General features: G+C 39.6%; 1 protein-coding gene across 1 annotated transcript; it reads left to right on the top strand.

Annotated features, from left to right (window-relative positions):
- The first annotated feature begins 13,001 nt into the window (after positions 1-13,001).
- LOC122529247 (segmentation protein Runt-like) lies at positions 13,002-19,403 on the top strand. The gene is made up of 4 exons (XM_043655203.1): positions 13,002-13,727; positions 13,855-13,968; positions 16,795-16,902; positions 18,273-19,403. The coding sequence occupies exons 1-4, from the start codon at positions 13,409-13,411 to the stop codon at positions 18,734-18,736; spliced, it is 1,005 nt and encodes a 334-aa protein (XP_043511138.1). The 5' UTR covers positions 13,002-13,408; the 3' UTR covers positions 18,737-19,403.
- The last annotated feature ends 544 nt before the right edge of the window (positions 19,404-19,947 follow it).

The raw sequence follows: 19,947 nt of genomic DNA, 5'->3' as shown, positions 1-19,947 counted from the left end.
AGAGTAATTCATGTATGATTTTTATCGAACGATCCAACCTATAACCGTCTTCCAACTTCAGAAATCACCGAGTGGCCGAAAAGGGAACATGATCATGTGCCACGAGTTCTGGAGACACGTTCGGGGAATACAGGAGAGGCCGTTAGCCAAGATGGCTACCGGAAATTGCTTGGTGACCTTACTTAGGACTTAGCAGCAGAACTTAAAGGGATGACGGGGCCGACGAAGGGTTACCATATCGTGGAAAGCGATGGAAGGAAGGTCCATTAATGAGGTAATAGCGTTAGGGGATTCCAAGTCTGTCTCATCCGAGCTTGATGAGCCATCCCGAATTACATTGTCTTCGACGGCGATTTCGTTATGAGGTGGGCTTCTAAGCGCGAACAACGTTTGCTCGACAGTTTATATCGCCGTTTAACGCGAGAACTATGGACGAGCATTAAGTACGAAATTGGTATTTGAGAAATTGAAATGCAAAGAGCTGGAAAAAATTTTTAGGATAAAGAGTATATTAAAAATACAGTAAAAAGTTTGGTAAAATGAACAGAGTTTCGAAAAATGAACAGAGTCGTGAATATACGAAATTTATGGATGAGAAATCAGGGACTTGTCATTCTGATCGTTTCGATAGGTTTACTATTAAAAATAACGAGCGCTACAGATTTTTCTCTTTTAATTCTTTTCGGCATTTTGATCTGCTAAACTTTTATAAATATTCAAAGTTAATTATAGCCGGTGGAAAATGAAGTTTTCTCTTTTCAGAATTATTAAATTGTCGAGGATGTGGAAAAAATTGTACAGAATTTTATAATGAAAAACGTGTGAAAATTGGAAGTTAAATAGATGAATATTTTGGAGATTTATCGACAAAAAAAAAAATACGTTAAAAATTCTAAATTTATCTGAAGTGAAATAAAAAAATCCTTTCATCTCATTGTTCTATATAGAGTTTGAAACACTCTCTTTTTTTTTAGATAAAAATTATTCTCTTTGTATATTTTCCTGAAAAATAAATATAAATATCGTCAATAAATACCTAAATGTAGCTAGTATCATAAATCTAAATACTAACATCATAAATAAATAATATTATTTATAAATAAATAAATCAACAAACATTAACATCATAAGTAAAATGATATTGTATCATAATATCATTATTTCTTTTGAAATCCCAACGTGTTCTAAATTATTGATTGGGGTGGTGTATAATGAAAACGAACATGAAATAGACAAAAAATTAAAAAAAAAAAAGAAGGAAATTTTTTTCGCAATCATGACGATGATGAATATAAACCTGCCTACAAATCAACGTTTTCATTAACACGTACCATGATTGAAATAAAAATTACAGTCAAAGTATCTAATCAAAGTCGAACGTTTCCAATATACCTGATTTAAATTCCTTTCCGAAGCTAATCGAAGCTCACCCCTTGATCAATTACGGGTCACCACCCTCTCAATTAACAAGCGCCTACAGAGACGCTGGTCTCTTTTTCTCTTTCGTTTTATTAAGAAACAACGAGAACACCCGTGAACGTCGATGCCAAGGTTCGACAGCGTCCAATCGCCGCGCGTGTCAAACTAGAATTGTTCAATTACGATTTGTCACGTAGCGGCGATTTTCCACACGCATCTTTCTCTCGTTCTGCCCAGTACCCCCCTCGATAAGGCATGTGTGGGGTCTGTAACAATGCTACGTAAGGGGCTGCAAGTAATAATAGCTCAGGGCATCGATCATACGACGAACGCGCACGCATCGAGATCCCAAAAAACACGCGTTACTCTCCGAGAGCTGACCCATCGAAATTTTCGTTTGGAAGATGAAAGTGAGGGAGGTTTTCTCTTTTTTATATTAATTCTTTTTTTATATTAATTCTAAGTTTACTTCCAACTCTAATCCGAATTACAACTTCAATTCCGTACCTAATCTACCACTCTATGAAAATCATAAATATTAGCTTTACTTTCATGTACGAAATCTCAAGCAAGCCCCGAACCAATTCTATACAAGCCGCGCCCGAAAGATCTCCAATACCCGAATCACCATCTCAAAATTATTATACAACTCTAATCCACCATTCTAAGGAAACAAAAAAAAGGAAGAAAAAAAGAATCACAGACAATCTCTTGATCAATTTCCACCCGGATCCTACACACGACTGGCACATCAACCGCCCCCTTCTTCGTACCAGTCCATCCAAACTATTATTCCAAAACTCGGAAGCAACCCCGAAGGAACATCCGCGCGAAGTGAAGTTGGTGAATCGAAGCTACAGTAAATAGGATACACACGGGTGTGAAACGGGGTAGTAGGTACAAGCACCGTCCCTCGGCGTATAACAGTGGCTGGTTTAGATTTAGTGTAGGTGTACGCGCGCGACCATCGGACGAGAGGGGGTGGCGCGAGGAGAGGGTGCACGAAGCGAGGGGTGCGTCCCGAACACGTGACGCCTGATTCATACACAGACTGCTACGGAATCAATTTGTAATCTTGACTCGAATTAAGGACGACAGAGGGGTGTGATCGCGGCGCGGGGAGAGGGGGCTGCCGGTCGAAGGGAAAAGGAGGGGCGTCAGAGTCACGGGGATACGTTTATTGGGAAGCGAGCCTGGCATTTGGTCCGAGAATGTGGCACGGCTACACTGGAATCTGAACTGCCGCCGTGCTGAGAGCATTATAGTTTGGTTGTAGGTTATTAGGTGCGTTGGCTAATAGGCATCGATATCGGGTATTAATGGCAGGTAACCAGACGGTGATAATGGGTATCAAAGGGCGGTGTTTTAGCGCGATACGAGGGAATAATAATAGCGGCTTTTACCTTATTATTTAATCAATCCGGTGTACTTCCGCGCGCGCGAATTTTTTTCACCGCGTCGCTTCGTAGATTTTTCACGTTGACTTTGACACTCTGTTACTTTGGCATTTTGGGTTGTCGTGTCGGAGATGAAGTTTGAAATTTAGACGCGGCTTTAAGTTGGATTTTTTTCTTGAAACGTTGACGACAAATCAACGTTTCAAAAAGATAACATTATTCAGGAAGATAACGGAAAACTCGAGGATTAAATATTTAGTAGACATTTCATAAAAAGAAATATCAAATATCAAGTCTGAGTAACGTTATCGAAAGGAAAATACACTCGATCTCGAAGAACAGATGCTGCGAGAGAATAATCAGAGGAACAGTATCTTATGTTTAATTACTCGAAATTTAATAAATCAATCCTTTCGTCAATGTAAGAATTCGAAAACTATAAATTCTTTTTCACATTATTTGCTCCACGGTGGAGTGAATCCTTGCAATTTTCAAAACACAAGCCCCAAAAATATTCTAAAGATTCTATAAATTTCAGAACCATAACTTTCTTTATAAATGTTTCATCACCGAAGTTTCCATAACTTTTGCAACTTTCGTAAAATATTGGCTCAAGCCTAACGCTAAGTGTAACGTCTTTAAACGTTAAATCTTCATCAATCGATTTTCAAATGTTAAAAAAAAAAAAACGTCACTCTCACCAAAGTCCACGAGAACCCTCTCAATTTCCAAAACAGAAATCTCACTCAGCAAGAGGAGGAGTCTTCACGCCGCAAGCAAGCAATCAGTCTGAAGAAAAGGGGTGGCACGCGAGACGAGGGTACACCGGTTCCCTTTATCGGCTGACAAACTTGGCGACACCGTGTCCTCCCCCTCTCTTCCCTCCCCCCGCGAAGCTAGGCGAGATTCGCGAAAGAGACGAGGCGGGCGAAACAAAAGGGGCGCAAGGGGCGGGTGGCGGCAAGGGGGCGGCGTGTGTGAGGGCAGAAAACGATCGGGGCAACGAGAGCGGAAACAAAAGCGACGCGGGGCGATACGCAGTATGGCGACGTTTCCGGCTCGCTCACCGCACACAATGCACGCTGCCGTGTTAACTTCTGTGCCCTGTGTGCTCTTGCTCTCTTCCCCCACGAGCCATCACCCCTTTTCGTTGCATCGTTCTCCAAGAGCTGGAGAAACGTCGAAACGCACACCACTCTCCCTCTTTCCCTCTTTCTCTCTCTCTCTCTCCCTCCCTCTTTCTATCTCACGTCTCTCGATTTCTCCCTGTATCCGAAACTCACGGCGATTCACCTTACATCGCCGACCAGGGGCGACGATACGTTTAATTGCGCCCTATGGTCAATCGGGAACAAGCAACAAGTTCCACCAGATTCCGAACGATGAGACACGACCGAATATTAGGATGATGTTTTCTATTTTTTTTTTTTTTTTTTTGCTAGTAAACGAAAGTTTTATGTATCTGTGGAAATTTTAAAGTGTAGAATTGCGCGCAGTATGCGAAATGTCTAAAATGCAGCGTGCTTTCAGTGCGTAAATTTATATATATATATATCGAAAACTATGAAAAATATGAAAGTTGTCAGTCGAGCATTATGGTTAAAAGATATGAAACGAATATTTGACTTATCCCGTCGTTAACGACTCTTCCAAAGAATCTCTAAATTACTTGTAAACAGGTACGAAAAGCTTCCAAATAGAATTCAGCCAATTTCTTTCGTTTTCTGAATCCCCATTGTCATCTACAACGTACCATTTCAACTGAGATTCTATTGTCGAGCAGAAAAGCAGAATGGAACGTGCAGTATAACGCAAAGATTGGCAATAAAGGCAGGTAAAACACGGTAGCGCGAGCAGGTGCTAAGCAGAGCAGTTTACTTTAAAGGAAGCTTAACAACCCAACACCCGGTCGCTTTAGTCAAAAGAACAAGAGGAATTAAAACACACGGTGTAACCAAGTTCTCGCGCACGGTTGAAAACAGAGATGTCTAAAAAACAGAGGCGGCCAGCAGCAGCAGTGTGCGTCGCCCCCGCTCAAAGTAACATTTAAATTCAAACCGGTCGGTGACAGTCGTAATCCAGTCTTTTAACTCTCTTCTACGCCGCTTTGTACAATTCAACGCGATTCCGAGTTAATCAAACTGCCAGTACTACTTCATGAAACAAGAAATGTATATACGTAGGTTCGTGTAGATCGTTGAAAATGATATTTTATAAGACGAGAATTTTCCTCGGCTCCTCCTTCGTGGACGTGAGAGGAGGATTCGTGACTTGAAGTGCAAACTTTCATTTGTAATCTACAATTGGAATTCAGAAGATGTGTATGAATACCATCTGTGTGTCACTCGTGCATAAATACAGTGGCTCACGAAAGTGTAATTTTATATATGTTTATGGAATGAAATTATACCGCACAAAAAAATCTTTTATAGATGTGCTGTATTATATAGAACATTCTGAAATTTCTTTAACACTATAATAGGAGTTGATTATCGTGGTTCTATTCATACTAATCTGAAAATGTATGTAGAAGTTACGATATTTATCGCAAAGTCTATTTAGAATAAAATTAATATATTAACAATCTTAAATATGTGTGAAAAATGTTAAATATTACCGCTGAATATATTGTTATCATCAATATACGCATAATTATCAATATCAATGTAATCGATGATCACGGATAATGGATGATAATGGAGCTTGACAATATAATGAATGACAAACTCTTTGAACACTTCTTGAATGTACCAAATTACCTTTTCTATGTATGTTTTTAAATTCGTTTCTAAGTCTAATTAAAGTGTTGATAAAACATCTAAATATTTTACACATATTTAGTAGAGGTGTGCGAGAATATCGGATCGGATCGGGAACACGAAATTTTTTAGGGATCGGAGATTGTCGAATTTATCGAGATTCTAGAAAGAATCGAGATTCCCGAAAGAGTTGGGATTTGGGAAAGGATTGGGAACAAGCTTAAATAATTTGTTAAAACCCACACCTTCAACTGTACCGAAAGATCTAGAACCATCATTAGAGCAATTCCTTCTGTTATATCTTTTGGTTTAACAATCTTTCGCGTATCATTTTGTACATGCGACAAATTTCATGTCGATTCAGTTTCTTTTCTAGTACATATACTAATGTTTGGATGCATATGCTTCAAATGGTGTAATAAACCAGTATTACTTGCATACTTACAATTAAATTTTAAATTCATGGTGACAATGCGTGCATTCCGCCTTTGTATCATCTTTTTCTTGAAAATGTTCCCAAACAGAGCTTCTCTTTACCTTCTTCCTTTGCACGATATCTTCTGCACCACTTCCTGCTACCACAACTTTACTTTCACTGTCACTCGACACTTTTTTTAAAGATTTTCAATCTTTATTAAATTCACACAGCGTTTGAAATATACGTCTGAATTTCCTGAATTTCTCAGCGATACTGCTCAACAGCGTACATAATATCCAAATACTAAGCACGCAGTGACACATTTATATACATCAGGTCACACGATTCTTAGAATCCGTGCTTCCAATAACTTCACGAAAACTGACAGAAGAAATTGAACTGTGTATTTACATATTTTGTAGGCTGCTGTATTGTAGAGTAGTCGAGAAACGGTAGCCGGGTTCTCGAAATTTTCGGGAAACCCGATTCCTTCAGGAATCTCGAAATTTTCGGGTTCTCGCACATCCCTAATATTTAGACAAGTATGTTTGATATATTATTTCCACAAGCAACATACATTCATAAAAATTGTTGTAATTTCTCTGTATATATTGTTAGACTTGACATGACAGTCACTATAGAGACAGTATATTCAAAAGTATCCATAAATGTTCGAACAATTTCGTGAGCATTCCTATATGTGATACATACGTAGTATTATAACTAGGAGAGCTGGTACTCATTGGACGTGAAACGAGGTGTCGAAGAGTAGATCAAACGACGCTCACCCTGTCGGCATTGGCCGTGCATCTTTTCACGCTTCTTCTTTTTTTTTATTTTTCTTTCTTTTTTTTCCTCATATTCGTCTAACCGTGGTGTCGCCTGATGCCGTGCATGCAAGTCATTGTCTTTGTCCACGGCGCAGGCACTAGGCTTTATTAAAAAAGGCTGCTGCCTTTTGCTGGTCACTGGCGAGGAAACGGACGCGCCGAACTGACGCTGACTGGCGTTTTAAGAAATTAGTCCTCTCGGGCCGGCTCGTTACGCGAAATGCCCTTTCCCGTCGTTGTGTTTTCTTCTCCGGTGCTCTTCTCTCTGTCTACTATTAATTAATTGCGACTCCTGTTGCTGTCGATGCACCGGTTTTTTGCAGACGTGCATTGTTCCAAGTCCCGGAGTCCCGCACCTTTTTTCCTAGATATGTATGTAGCTGGAACACGAAGCAGAGTGTCACTCGAGGAGGAAGAAACGTCTGTGGCATTAACACTCTACGCTTGGAAGAATTTTTATTTCCAGTTTTAACTGTGTCGTTTAAAAAACTGGACCTCTTTATTGTGATTAAGAAACCCTTCACTATCTGTACATATAAATTTATCCTTCTTATCCAGATTATAATTAAAAATCAATATTCTTCGCTGTGATTGAGAAATGTTATCCATTATTACTTTATTAATACATGAATTTATTATCTGCATCGATTAGATAATTAAAAACTGAAATTCTTAATAGTGATTAAGAAATATTGATTCATTTATATGTAGGAATATACATGAATTTGTTCCGTTTATTAAATCTACAATTGAAAACCGATCTGCTATATTAATTAATTCACGTAGATTCTGATTCTGCAATTCTGTAATAAATAAATTACTTAACTTCTTAAAATGTCCCATAAATGAAAAATATCACTGACATAAAATATCATTTCAAACATCTAAATTTTGATTTATCTTTAAATGTCAAAAAATTTCTATGAATGAATTTCTACAAAACAACAAGAGACAACAGAATATTTTCATCAAAAGAAATTTCAGTTTGTAAAAATACGTTTGAGGACAATAAGTCTCCAGATTAACCCTCAATTACTATCATCGAGTCATAAATAACTGCATCTAGTAATTTTAATTAGATAACTAAAATTTAAAATATTCCATTTTATTCAAAACTTCTTTTATTCAAAATGAATTTACAATATTTCATTTTGTTCAATGGTTGACATTCTTAGATCTTCAATTAAGACAGAAACGAAGCGAAATTGAAAATCTCAAAATTAAGTTATCATTTATCTTTTTTATACAATCTCTCTATTTATACAGTCCTACGAAAACTTAATAAACTACTACAATCAACACTCCCTCCATACAATTTCCCTCAAATTTCTGTGCACTGATTTTTTAAAAACTGACGGTGTAACAAAGATACTTAAAAATTTCAAACGACATCTACAATAAATCTTAAACGTTCGACCGCACAAACAAAGATCGAATTTTACAATTCAGGTTTTATTTCCAACGACAACGAAAAGCGGCAATAATTACGAAAGTCATTTCCATACCATCAACTCGAGCTGAAAATCGAAGAAAAATTACTTTCTATGAAAAGCATTTACCCATCGGTAGCCCTCTTGGTGAAATAGAGGGCACGATACATAAAGACTCAGTTTTTCAAAATTTTACTACCGATCTTCACAACCGACTCGCTCCTCAAAGGTCCTTTTGGCTAATTTCAAGGTAAAAGCAGAGGCCCCTTTTTCGGTTTTCACTGCTTTCACTGCTGTCCTTGGGCAACAAGCACTTTTCTTACAGCTTTTACACCAAACGATGGGGATTAGCACGAGATTAACCCCATTTTTTTTTTCACCATCCTCGCTCCCCGTTTTTTCCCCTCGCGGTGCATCTGCGAAGATCGAAAGGTTCGAAAGCTTACGCCGGTGATGTTTTTTTTCTCCAGTAGGTCACTGGTGAGACCGTTGGCGAGAGTGTTGGCGATGAAAAACAGTTGCGCCAATGATCCGAAATCTCGTTAACTTGTAACTCGCAATTTCACTGACAATTTGAAAGAAAAAAGAACTTGAAAATTTCAATTTGCACTTATTTCATCGATGAGTCGTCAACAAAGTACCAAACTATTTGTAAGAATACGCGTATTATTATACATCACTGTTTGAAGCAAACAAGCCACAATTAATCGACAACCTTCTCGTTCCGTGATTAAACAGAATTCTGATTATAGAGGGTTAAATTTAACGAAAATTAAATTCCTTTACCAAGTCGACAATAAAGTATCGTCGAGAAAGCGTTCGAAAGAGGGGTTATCAAACACCCTGGATCACAGGGTAGAGCCGAAAATCGAAAAATGAAAAAAAAAAAAAAAAAAAAAAAAAAAAGAAAAAAAAAAAAAAAAAAAAAAAAAAAGAAAGGAAAAAGGGGAAAGGTGGGAGAGGACGAGCAGAGAAATCGCACGAACCGGAAATTTAATCCGGCCTCGTTAAACTCTTCCTCTTTGCAGCAGCGGCAGCAATAGCCAGCGCACGGAGGCGAGAAAGGGGTGGCAAGAGACTGCGAGTGCAATTTCGTTGTAAATCTCGCAGAAAAGCCCCCGTGAACGACACGCTGACCCAGAAAGTCAAAGAGTTGGGATTCCGTCAAGATCGATTCGAATTTCGTGCACGGTCAACGCCAGCCTTTACGACCTGTCCCTTTCGAGTTTCCGCCAAAAGAGCTGAGCCGGCGCGCCTCTTTTGCACGAAAATCGGTGAAATGAGCCTCGACACCGTAATAAATCTTTCCCTAGCCACCGCCACCACCACCGGCGGACTCTCTGCCTTCCTCCTCTTTCGGGACCATTTTGCTAACTGCAAAACGGTCGCTGTGGGCCCCCTACGAGGACACCGCACGAATTTCTGTCCAAATATTGAAGCCTAACCAGACGACAATCCCTATAACTTTATAAATTATACCAATTGCAGATCCCTGCGTCTCTGTGTGTACGTGTGTGAAGATTTTTCGCACGACTTTTTGGAATTTTACTTTTTCCCCTTCTTATTTTTTGATCTCGAGGCTTTGGAATACAGTGAATATTATAATATTCAAAGTGTGATCGTTGGATTTTGAAATTTTAGAAAAAATTTTTAGAACGAAACACATCAATCATGATCAATCACGAAAAGAATCAAATAAATGATGACACGATAAAAACAGGAATATGAATTAATGATTTAACAAGGAATTCTACGGAATATTCTAAATTTATAAAAATATAGAAGTACTAAGAAATACACGAATACAACACCTAATAAAAATTCCTCATTCCTAATTTAATTACCAGCAGTTTCTACCCTCAGTCTTCATTTCCAAAAATAATAAATTTTATGAGGATACTATGAAATTGTATTTTCACATGTAAGAAGAAAGATAATGAGTTTTAGATAAATTATGTTTGATGGGTTTTAGAAAAGCTAGGAAGATACCAATTGGTGGCTTCGACTCACATCGATATCTAATATTGTGATACACGACAGATACACCGAGAAAATCTTTCAAACTTAATAAATTCGTCGGGAGTTAATTAGGTTAACTGCAGGATTATCCGGTCTTACACAGAGCTTCGTATATCCCTTTCCGCTGCGACAGATCAAGGAGAAATGATTCGAAAAGAAAGAAAAAAAATTGGATTTTCCGATCGAACGGATTAAATAGAAGTAACTCGAAGAAAACAGCAACACAACAAGATTCTCTGTACTCTCAAAAAATGAGCAAATACATATTATTTATAATAATACGTAACACTATATTACAATATACGTTTTCATTATTTTAGTATTATTATTGTTGGCTCGCGACGCGTTGAGTCATGATTAGGTGAAAACAACTTGAAAAAAATGACGGCAACACAAGACTCTGACTCTCTGTACTCTCAAAAAAATAAGTAAATATTATTGATCATTACCATTATATTACACACAATAACACATAATACTTATGTAATGATATGTTATGTAGTACATTACAATCTTACATTTTTTTCATTATTTTAATATAATTGTCGAGCCGCGATCCGCTTATGGTTTACTGTCCGTGATCAGAATTAATTAGATTCAGAATTAATTTTGCACCCGTTGAAATGAATTGATATCCGTAGTTTTTATATAATTGATATATTAGAAAGGATCCGGCGATCGTGTCACTGTTTCACCTACCACGCGGCTACTCTAGTCGAGATTACTCTGATTCTGATTCTACTTTAATTCCTCTGTATCTCAGCCGAATTTGTATCTCTCTTCTCCAAACGGCGAGCCTGTTTTATTGGCGAATTGTAGCCAAATAAATAGCAATCAATTTAAATTACGGGCCGTCCGACTGCCGATCTGACCTCGATGAACAAACGTAATTTTGACATTCTTTAGAACACGATCGATGCCAATCGTTCTTGGAAAACGCTAAACATAATAGGCTCGCGGTTGTTTACCAAGAAATAAAAAGTAATAACCGTATACTGTCGGCGTTAGGTTAGCACTTCTTGTCAACAAGAAAAAGTAAGCGTTACCCATAGTTATAAACATACAAATTAATACAATGGATGTCTTTGTGCTGACAAGAAGTCGGTTTTTGGCATAGAATGCTTTTATGGATATATTCGAGAATATTGTAACCACCTGGCAAGAACGTTTGACTATGCTTCGAAAATAATTCGTCGTTCGACTGAAGCCAACGTACATATAAGAATGCAATAAATGCATACAATTTTCCACCAGTTTTTCAATACTAGAGATGCCTTGCATTACCTTTTATTTATAACGACTTTCTAGTTTTGAAAAGACTTTATAGTCTTCGAGAGAATACTATGACAAAAACGTATAAATCATTCAATTGGTTTAAAATGATCCATAGTATGGAAGAGGGACGAGAGAAAACAAACAATAATAAAGGTCATAAAGTGCCATTTAAGAAATTCTAAACGAAATTTTGGAAACGGTTGTTTGACCGGTTGTATTAGGTTTTTAGTGTAGAAGTAGATAATTTTCTTTTGTTTGCTTTTCATTTATACTTTAGTCCTATCTTGTTACTTCTCAAATTACCTACATCGATCTACTGTTTATTCCTAAGGTGTCAATAATTAAGCATCATGCACGCATGTAGTTCAAATTTACTCCAGTATCATCAACCGTCTCAGAAAATCCTACCTTCTCCACAACTACCACTGCAAAGAAAAATCCAGAAAGGCGTTCAAAAATATAAAATTTCGTATAAAAATACGTGGGCAATTCAATCGAGAGAAAAAATTAATCTCACCGTCTTTTCCCCCCACTGTATATTCCACTCTTAATCGTTTCCCTAAAAATATACATTTCCACGCAAAGAAAAAAAAAAAAAAAAAAAAAAAAAAAGAGAGAGAAAAAGAAAGTTCGACAACAACCAAGTAAAAGAACAAATGATTTAAAACAACGACAATTGAACAGTCTCGTCAATCGTTAACCAAAACTGTCGAACCACCGGTCGCTCCTCCGCGAGCAACCCCCGTGGAGGTCAAGAAACGCGTGCAACATGCAGAGTTCTGAAGAGTGGTGGTAGGAACACGTGCGCGTGAAAATTTACGTCGTCACGTCAGGCATGAGTTGGCTGTCGAAGGCATGCATATATACATACATACATACATACATACATACATACATACATACATACATACATACGTAGACAGTGGCAAGAAGACGGGGGCGAGAGAGCACGCGGACAGAGACGGGAGAGAGAGTAGACAAATCAGAGGACAGGGTGAGAGTTGAAAACCGAAACGGTACCATAGAGATGACAGAGAGGGTGGATGCTGCGGATGTTACTAGAGAGTCGAAACGTGTGCCAGTCTAACTGATGGGGAAGAGAGAGAGAGAGAGAGTGCGTGTTGTGTGTGTGTGTATGTGTGTGTGTGTTTGTGCGTGCGTGCGAGTGAGAGAGACGCGCGACGAGAGAGGGAAGATGGAAACGGTAAGGAAGAGCGGAGGCACAAGCCACCCTTGGCAAGAGAGGCAGCAGGCTGGCAGCCCCTTTCGCAAGGCACCCCCTAAGCCTGGTTAGGGGCGAAGGCGGCGAGCCGCGGAGGCCACAACACGACCGCCGTCCTCATTGGTCGACGCGCCTCGCCTGGGTGGGGCTCCGGAAAAATTGGAGGGGAGAAAAATCCCCTCTAAATAGCTGCGGCTGCGGCCGCGAAAAACTAGAATCCGCTCAGCCGGCATCGAGTGCGCGTCTCGGTTTAGCGTGGAGTCTTTTTCCCCTCCGGGTCTTTTCGGTCGTATCGTTTTTCCACAATCGCCAGCGATTCGAGAGTGACTCTAAAGAAGAGTCTGAACGGAAGAGTCCTCCTCCTCCTTCTCCTTCTTCATCTTCATATTCTCCAGAGACTGTCTTCTTCTGAGATACTGCCTCTTGGTTTCTTCTTCTTCTTTTTTTTTTTATTTCTCTTGGTTGATTGGTACCGTTGACGACGGGCCATAGTGTGTGATACACAAACAGTGATTGGACAGAGCACAGTGTATTCTAGAAAAATACTTGGTGGATTACAGAGGATTTTGTAAATTCTCCTGCAACTTTTGGACCAATACCGCGAAGTAGTATTGGAAGGGTTGGAGAGTTTTGGATAAAATGCATTTGCCGGATGGACCGGGAATGGACCATTTGAATGCGATTCACGAGACGCTGCAGGCTTGCCACGGAGATCTAGTGAGGACCGGAAGTCCCGCCATCCTCTGTAGCGCGTTGCCATCGCACTGGAGGTCGAACAAGTCGTTGCCGGTGGCTTTCAAGGTCGTGGCTCTCGACGAAGTTAGCGACGGCACTCTGGTCACGATCAGAGCCGGCAACGACGAGAATTGCTGCGGAGAACTAAGAAACTGCACCGCGGTCATGAAGAACCAAGTTGCCAAGTTCAACGATCTGAGATTCGTCGGTCGCAGCGGGAGAGGTCAGTGTGCACATGGATTATCGATATCTTTTTCGTTGGAATCTTGGGAGAAGTTCTCAGAGAAACGGTAGAGCAGTACACTTTGGACATGGGATTTACTCATCGAATGATCTTTGCTTGATTCCAGGAAAATCCTTCTCGCTGACGATACAAATTAGCACGGTGCCCTTCCAAGTCGCCACCTACACGAAGGCGATCAAAGTCACAGTAGATGGACCAAGAGAACCTCGATCCAAATCGAGTAAGTTTGTTACTTCCTCTCGCATCGAAGTACCGTTCGTTCCTTTGACTCTAATTGTTTACCTCCGAAAGTTTTTCTACCAAAACCAAGGTGAACGTTTCTATCTTTGATATACAAACTTCACAAATCTTTTGTACAAAGTATGATTCTCCAATTTTGCTCGTTTACATATTTATAGAACCTTTGAAGATTTATTACTACTATTAGTTTTAATATTTCCTAATATTATTCGTTAGAATAAATCGAATGTTCAGAAGGCTTCTTTCGTTCAAAATTTTAAATTAACTACAACAATGTCTTTTTTTCTTAGAAACTTTAGAACAAGCTCAAGACAATAATTCCTTTTCTCGAAAACTTTGATCTCTCCTCTAATTCTTCTTAATAAATTTTCAATACGCTACAAGTGAAATCACTGAGAGACTTCGATACGTACCTTTCTGATGTAATTCAGTAGTTTTTGAAAACTTCCAGTGTAACTACAAATAACATCAAAGAATTTTTCTCTTCTCTGGTTTCCAAACTTCGTTTCAAAATTCCATTTAACCCTCAAATACTATCATCGGGTTGTAGATAACTACATTATAAAAAATGTAGAATATTTAATTCAAATGGAATATTCAATCCGTAAACTAACAATAAAATTCGGTTCTAAAAAAATTTTAAAATTCAGTAATTTAAAGTACTTGAGAAAAAAAAAAAGAGGAACCTGTAATATCAGAAAACTTGAGTTTTATCAAAATCGAGACGGGAAAGTAGACCAAAGAAATGTAAAAACAATTTTGTCAGAAGCTGCCAAAGAACAGAGCAAAACAAACCTATTGGGAAAAAATTTGAACGACCCTGGAAAGACCGAAACCAGACCAGAATCGATCAAAATCCAAAATATCAGAAAAATTCGAACGAACGATGTTCGGAGTCTAAATCAAAGAGTACAATACCAGAGGAATCGACTTCTACCCAACGATAGCAGACGAAAATTCCATTCTAGTTCAAACTCTTGAAAGAATCCCCGCCAGTGTCCTGCCAGGTGTCGACCAAGTCTCGAAAGGAAGGACTCGACGGTGGAGATGGAGCGCGTGGCCGGCGTTCGAATCCGCAAACGGGTGTCGGGGATCCTCGTAGGCGTTTAATAATCCGGTGGACCTCAAACCGCGGGCCGCGCGCGGCGGTCGCAGAGACTCGCAGCCTCTAGCAGTCTCGTTTACACGTGCACGTGCATAAGGGTGGCTGGCTGTGCGCGCGCGCACACGCACACGACGGGTTAAAACGCGTGAAAATCGTCCATGTGTGTACGAAACGGAGGTGTTGGCATTGGTTCAAGCCGCGACCGATCCTCGTTCGCGCAGAGTCGGCTTCCTTTCAACGTTCGCCTCTCGCTTGTTTTCCTCCCCCCGTCGATGACTTCGGGAGATCGACTGGACTCCGAGATCGGCTCGGAGAACGCTCGCTATTATACTTATACTCGACTCGACTCGTTGGCCTGTGTGTTTATCCGAAGGCGGCGTTTGTTCGCGGCAAAAGAGCTGGACAAAGCCGCGGGAGGCAGAGAAACACCGAAGTCTGCAAAGGAGCCGCGTTTATGCGTTTGTTTATCGCGCCACATATGGCGGTAGCATGTGGCTCGTAACGAGCCAGCGTAACGCGCCGATCGAGTAAACATAGATCGCTAGCTCGCCTACGGAGAGCGTCGTTAATCCCAGTTTTATGCGATCCCGGCTGGTCTCCATCCTTCCACCTTCGTCTCTTCTTCTTCTTCATCATTTTCTTCTTTTTTAATCCTTGTCACTGCGAGTTTTCGTCGGTTCGTTGAGATTTGTAGATGTTGCTCGAGACAAGTTTGAGTTAATCGATTCGTTTGAATTCGAGAGACTTGGAACGGAGGGATCTCAGTTCATCAAGAGTGAATTAGCCGAGATTTTCTGTCTTTATACCTTTGTCACTGAGAAAGAGATGTTGCTTGGAGCAAGGAATTTGAGTTCACCAAGATTGAATTTGGAATCATCAATTTCGTCTTTTCTGTCTTTTTTGAATCTCTGTCACTACGAACTTCTACCTTTCCTTTCTTATCTTTCCCATTTTGCCATTTTTTTGTCAATTCGTTAAAACTTTTCTCGACGTGACAAAGTTTTATATTAGTCAAATTGAACTGGAGTGATACAAATTTCTAATTGAGTTGAAGTCTCTTCCTACTGTTTTCGTATCATCGTTGCCCTTTGTCGAATTAAGCCTTGTTCAAATTAGTCAATATTGTTTGAAATGAGTTATTCGAACGAAGGAAACTTGAAGCAAGCGACTGGATCGTTTATATCAGTTACTTCAATTTCTACTGCATCAAATTCACATTCATATTCGCTCGTATGCACTCTCAATTATAAATCAGCCATTATCAATCATTCTAGTCAACTATCTATTAATTTTCTCGTGACTCGTGCACTACTGTTAAAAATGACGATTCTAGTTTCTAGCAGTAGCAAATTTCAAATATTCTCAAGTAACTCTTGATAATTTCAATATTAAAATTCTCTTCATTGGTCTTTTCTCCAGTTTTGAACAATAAAGAACGACTTACAATTAATTCCTCCAGTGGATTCTTCGTCATCCGAAGCATATAAATCGACGAAAACGCGAAATTTAATTTAAATTAACACTAAGATCGATAGGAGGAAAAGTTCGCCAAGGTTATAAATTAGCTAGCGCCTTGGAGAACCTTGATCGTTCGATGGTTATTTATAGAGTCGGAGGAATCGCTTCGAAGGCACGTATCTTCCGTCTATTTTCGAAAGCTTCGATCGTACTATAAGGAACACGTTTCTTGAATGTTCGCAGATTATCAATACGGACACGCATTCCCTGGACTTGGACTGCTGAATCCTTGGGTGGATGTCGCTTGTTTAGGACACGCGTGGCACTTTCCTCATCCAGCGTTCGTCAAAGGTAAGCTTCGATTTTCTATGTTCAGCGACAGTAATTCGACAGTGAAATTCGTTTGGTCCTTGCGTGTAACGAATATTTTTATGTTTCTTTTAAAAAATTTTATTTTCTCATCAATTCACTGGCTCTTGTCAATTATCAGTCACAAGAACCTCTTGCTATATTCTTGCTAACGTTAACATATTGATCGTGACGAGAGTTTCACATAAATATAAGAGAACTCAACGAAATGAAAAACTGGAAAATCAAGTGATTCGATCTTAAGCTTTCTCGGGCCTGGATGGTCAATTTCAACCAAGGATTGAAAACAAAAGTTGCCAAGAATTTCTTGTCACATACACGTACTGTTATCGAGTAATCGTTTATTCCTGTCCACGCAAGGATTAAGAAACTTAATATCCCATACGAGTCTCCGCAAAACGCGCGTGCACGAATCATCGTGTGATCAAAAATACCAGTCACACAGAACGTACCTAATCGCTCCCATCAGAGCCCTTCATCCTCGTCCGGATCGCAATCAATCAAAGGGCAACAATGCACACGGCCAAAAGAATCGGTCCGACTAGGAGAGAAAAAAAAAAAAAAAAAAAAAGAAGCCTCGAAAGAGGACACGCGTTCAAACGAGAGCGAGTTCGCGTTATCGATTTCGCCCAAGTCCGCGACGCCTGCCGATGATTCATACTCGTGACTGGACCGAGGGTGAGCCTGAGTTCCCTTTTCCCACAACGGACCCCTTCGACCCCCATGCGTCGTCCCCATCTACGCAACAACAATACGACTTAGTTCCCTTCACCCACCAAATCTTCCTTCGTAGTAGATACATCAGCTTCTCGAAAAATCACGACTAATCGACGCCTTTAGTTCTCTTCTCGGGAACCAATTTAATTCGTTACTCGTTCAATAATTACCTTCGTCTTTGCAAAAATTGAGAGCGATCGTCATTTCTCTTTCTTTTAGAAAAAAATTGGAATTTCATATTATCGCGTGAATTTGTATTTTGTAACACAATTACGAAGCGCGAGATTTTTTTCAAAGTTCTGACAACTGACAATTGTCATAAATCGTTTATTTGATATTTTTCTACTTGCAAAATTCATCAAGTACGTACATCATTGTTTATCATCTTTTAACTCGAGGATCATCCGAATGTTAGAAGTGAACGATTCGACGAACGATACTTTTCCGTCGAATCGCCGTAAATGGATACAGTTGATTTAATTCCCCTCACAACTTTTTTTCCTCGGTGCTATCGCTATTTCAGTTTCTCTAACAACCATCCCTAGTCGTCACATTTCCTTCCAATTTTTCGTACTCTCGACTGTTGTAAAAAATCACAGTTAACCGTCACCGTTTCTTCTTTCGTCTGTCCTCAGGAACAATTCCAATACCATCGCCAGATTTATTTCCACCAGCGTTCCCCCCGCCGGTTCTGCCGGCGTACCCGTTCGACCACGCGAAGTATCCAACCGAGTACGCGACGTTGCCGCCAAAAACTAGCAGCAGCAGCACCACCACACCGGCCACCAACCCCAATAGCCCGTCCAGAACGCCGCCGAAGAGCCCGAGCGAGTCCGGAAGCGAGTCAGCCCTTGAAGAGATACGCAGCGCGTTCGTGCCAATCAGATTGAACACTTTGCCGCCAATATCGTCCGCCATCACCGCCTCCTCCTCGTCCCCCGAACGAATTCAGCCGAAGAAAACAATCGACAACACGAGGAACGAACTGAAGGCGCCAACAGCACTCATCTCGCGACCACTGACGCCAAAGAGGACAAGCCCCCCATCCCCGGGCACGAAAATCTCCTCAACGACCAAACCAGTTTGGAGGCCTTACTAGGACGAAAGGTGGACAAGAATCCGATGAAAACTGAAGATGCACAGATCTAAGTCCGGAACGGAAGGCTAGTGATTATATAGACGTCGTCCGCGAGATGTACAGTCTCTTTTGCAGAACGACAAGAATGCGTGTGACCGACGTTATTGAGCGTGGCTCCCGATGGAGAGAGCTGATACTTCTCCTCTTTTTCTTTCCTTTTTTCTTTTTCTTTCCTCTTGTTCAAAGGAGCGGGATATGTTGAAAAATAGGTACAGTACGCGAAACGTTCTTTGTTCCACTAGCAATTAGTAAAATACCAATGAAGAAACATTTGCAAAGCTTTGCCTATTTTTTGATCAACCACCCTAAATCTTCGTTCTTTTGGTTGTCCACTTGAACTTCGTTTCCCGATTTTGGATAATCGGAGAACAAAGTTGTCGGTGTAATCTATGGCGTCTTCGGTTTTACGAAGACGGCAAGGAACGCGACTTGATAATTGACACGTCTTCGCGAGATACAGTTACGTTGTTTCATTACAGTTATGTGTCAATTATCAAAATGTACATAACAATTTTTGTATATACGTGTAGATAGTTCGTGGACAATAATTGTAGAGAGTTTAATTTTCAAATGTAATTGAAATATATTCGATATATTCGGTAATATTATAAATAAAGAGATAATATTACAAATAAAACATTTATTCGCACGAAGAAATCGCTTATTTGGAAACCTTGACAATTATTCCGAATTTTTTAAGCGGGAATGTGCTTCCGCAAGTTTAAAATTGATAGAACAGTATTTTATACAATCGACAAGAGAATCACTATCTCATTTAAGGACTTCGCAACCGAAGGTTCCCGATTTTTTTTTTTTTTTTTTGTTTTTTCTCTATATTTTATCTTTACATTAAATTTGATTTCTGACTTATAAATAATGTCAATATCTCTATTTGTCTTGTCCTTATATGTGACTTTGAATAGTTCTCTCCATAAATAAGCAGATTTCAATTTACACGTTAGCTGCTGTATATATGTTATTGTACATGTACACTACGTGAATTGAGATCTGTCTATGAACGCATGGAGAGAACTATTTTAGAGACAAATGTAAAGACCTGACAAGACAGAGATATTGAGAACATTTAGTCAGACATTCAATTTAAATAGATTCAATGTAAGTAGATGGAATGCTATAAAGACAAGGGAAATAAATCCGGCAAAATGATTACG

This window comes from Frieseomelitta varia, unplaced genomic scaffold (assembly GCF_011392965.1).
Source record: "Frieseomelitta varia isolate USP_RPSP 00005682 unplaced genomic scaffold, Fvar_1.2 scaffold_1003, whole genome shotgun sequence".
Taxonomy (NCBI): Eukaryota; Metazoa; Arthropoda; class Insecta; order Hymenoptera; family Apidae; genus Frieseomelitta; species Frieseomelitta varia.
Note: the sequence above shows the minus strand (reverse complement) of the source record. Positions and strands in the feature narration are given on the sequence as shown.

What these genes read in the sequence shown, in the direction of transcription:
- LOC122529247 (XM_043655203.1), top strand. Translation starts at nt 13,409, where the DNA reads ATGCATTTGCCGGATGGACCGGGAATGGACCATTTGAATGCGATTCAC. An exon ending in AGAACCTCGATCCAAATCGA is followed by an intron (nt 13,969 to 16,794) that starts GTAAGTTTGTTA and finishes GAATGTTCGCAG; the next exon opens with ATTATCAATACGGACACGCA. An exon ending in TCATCCAGCGTTCGTCAAAG is followed by an intron (nt 16,903 to 18,272) that starts GTAAGCTTCGAT and finishes GTCTGTCCTCAG; the next exon opens with GAACAATTCCAATACCATCG.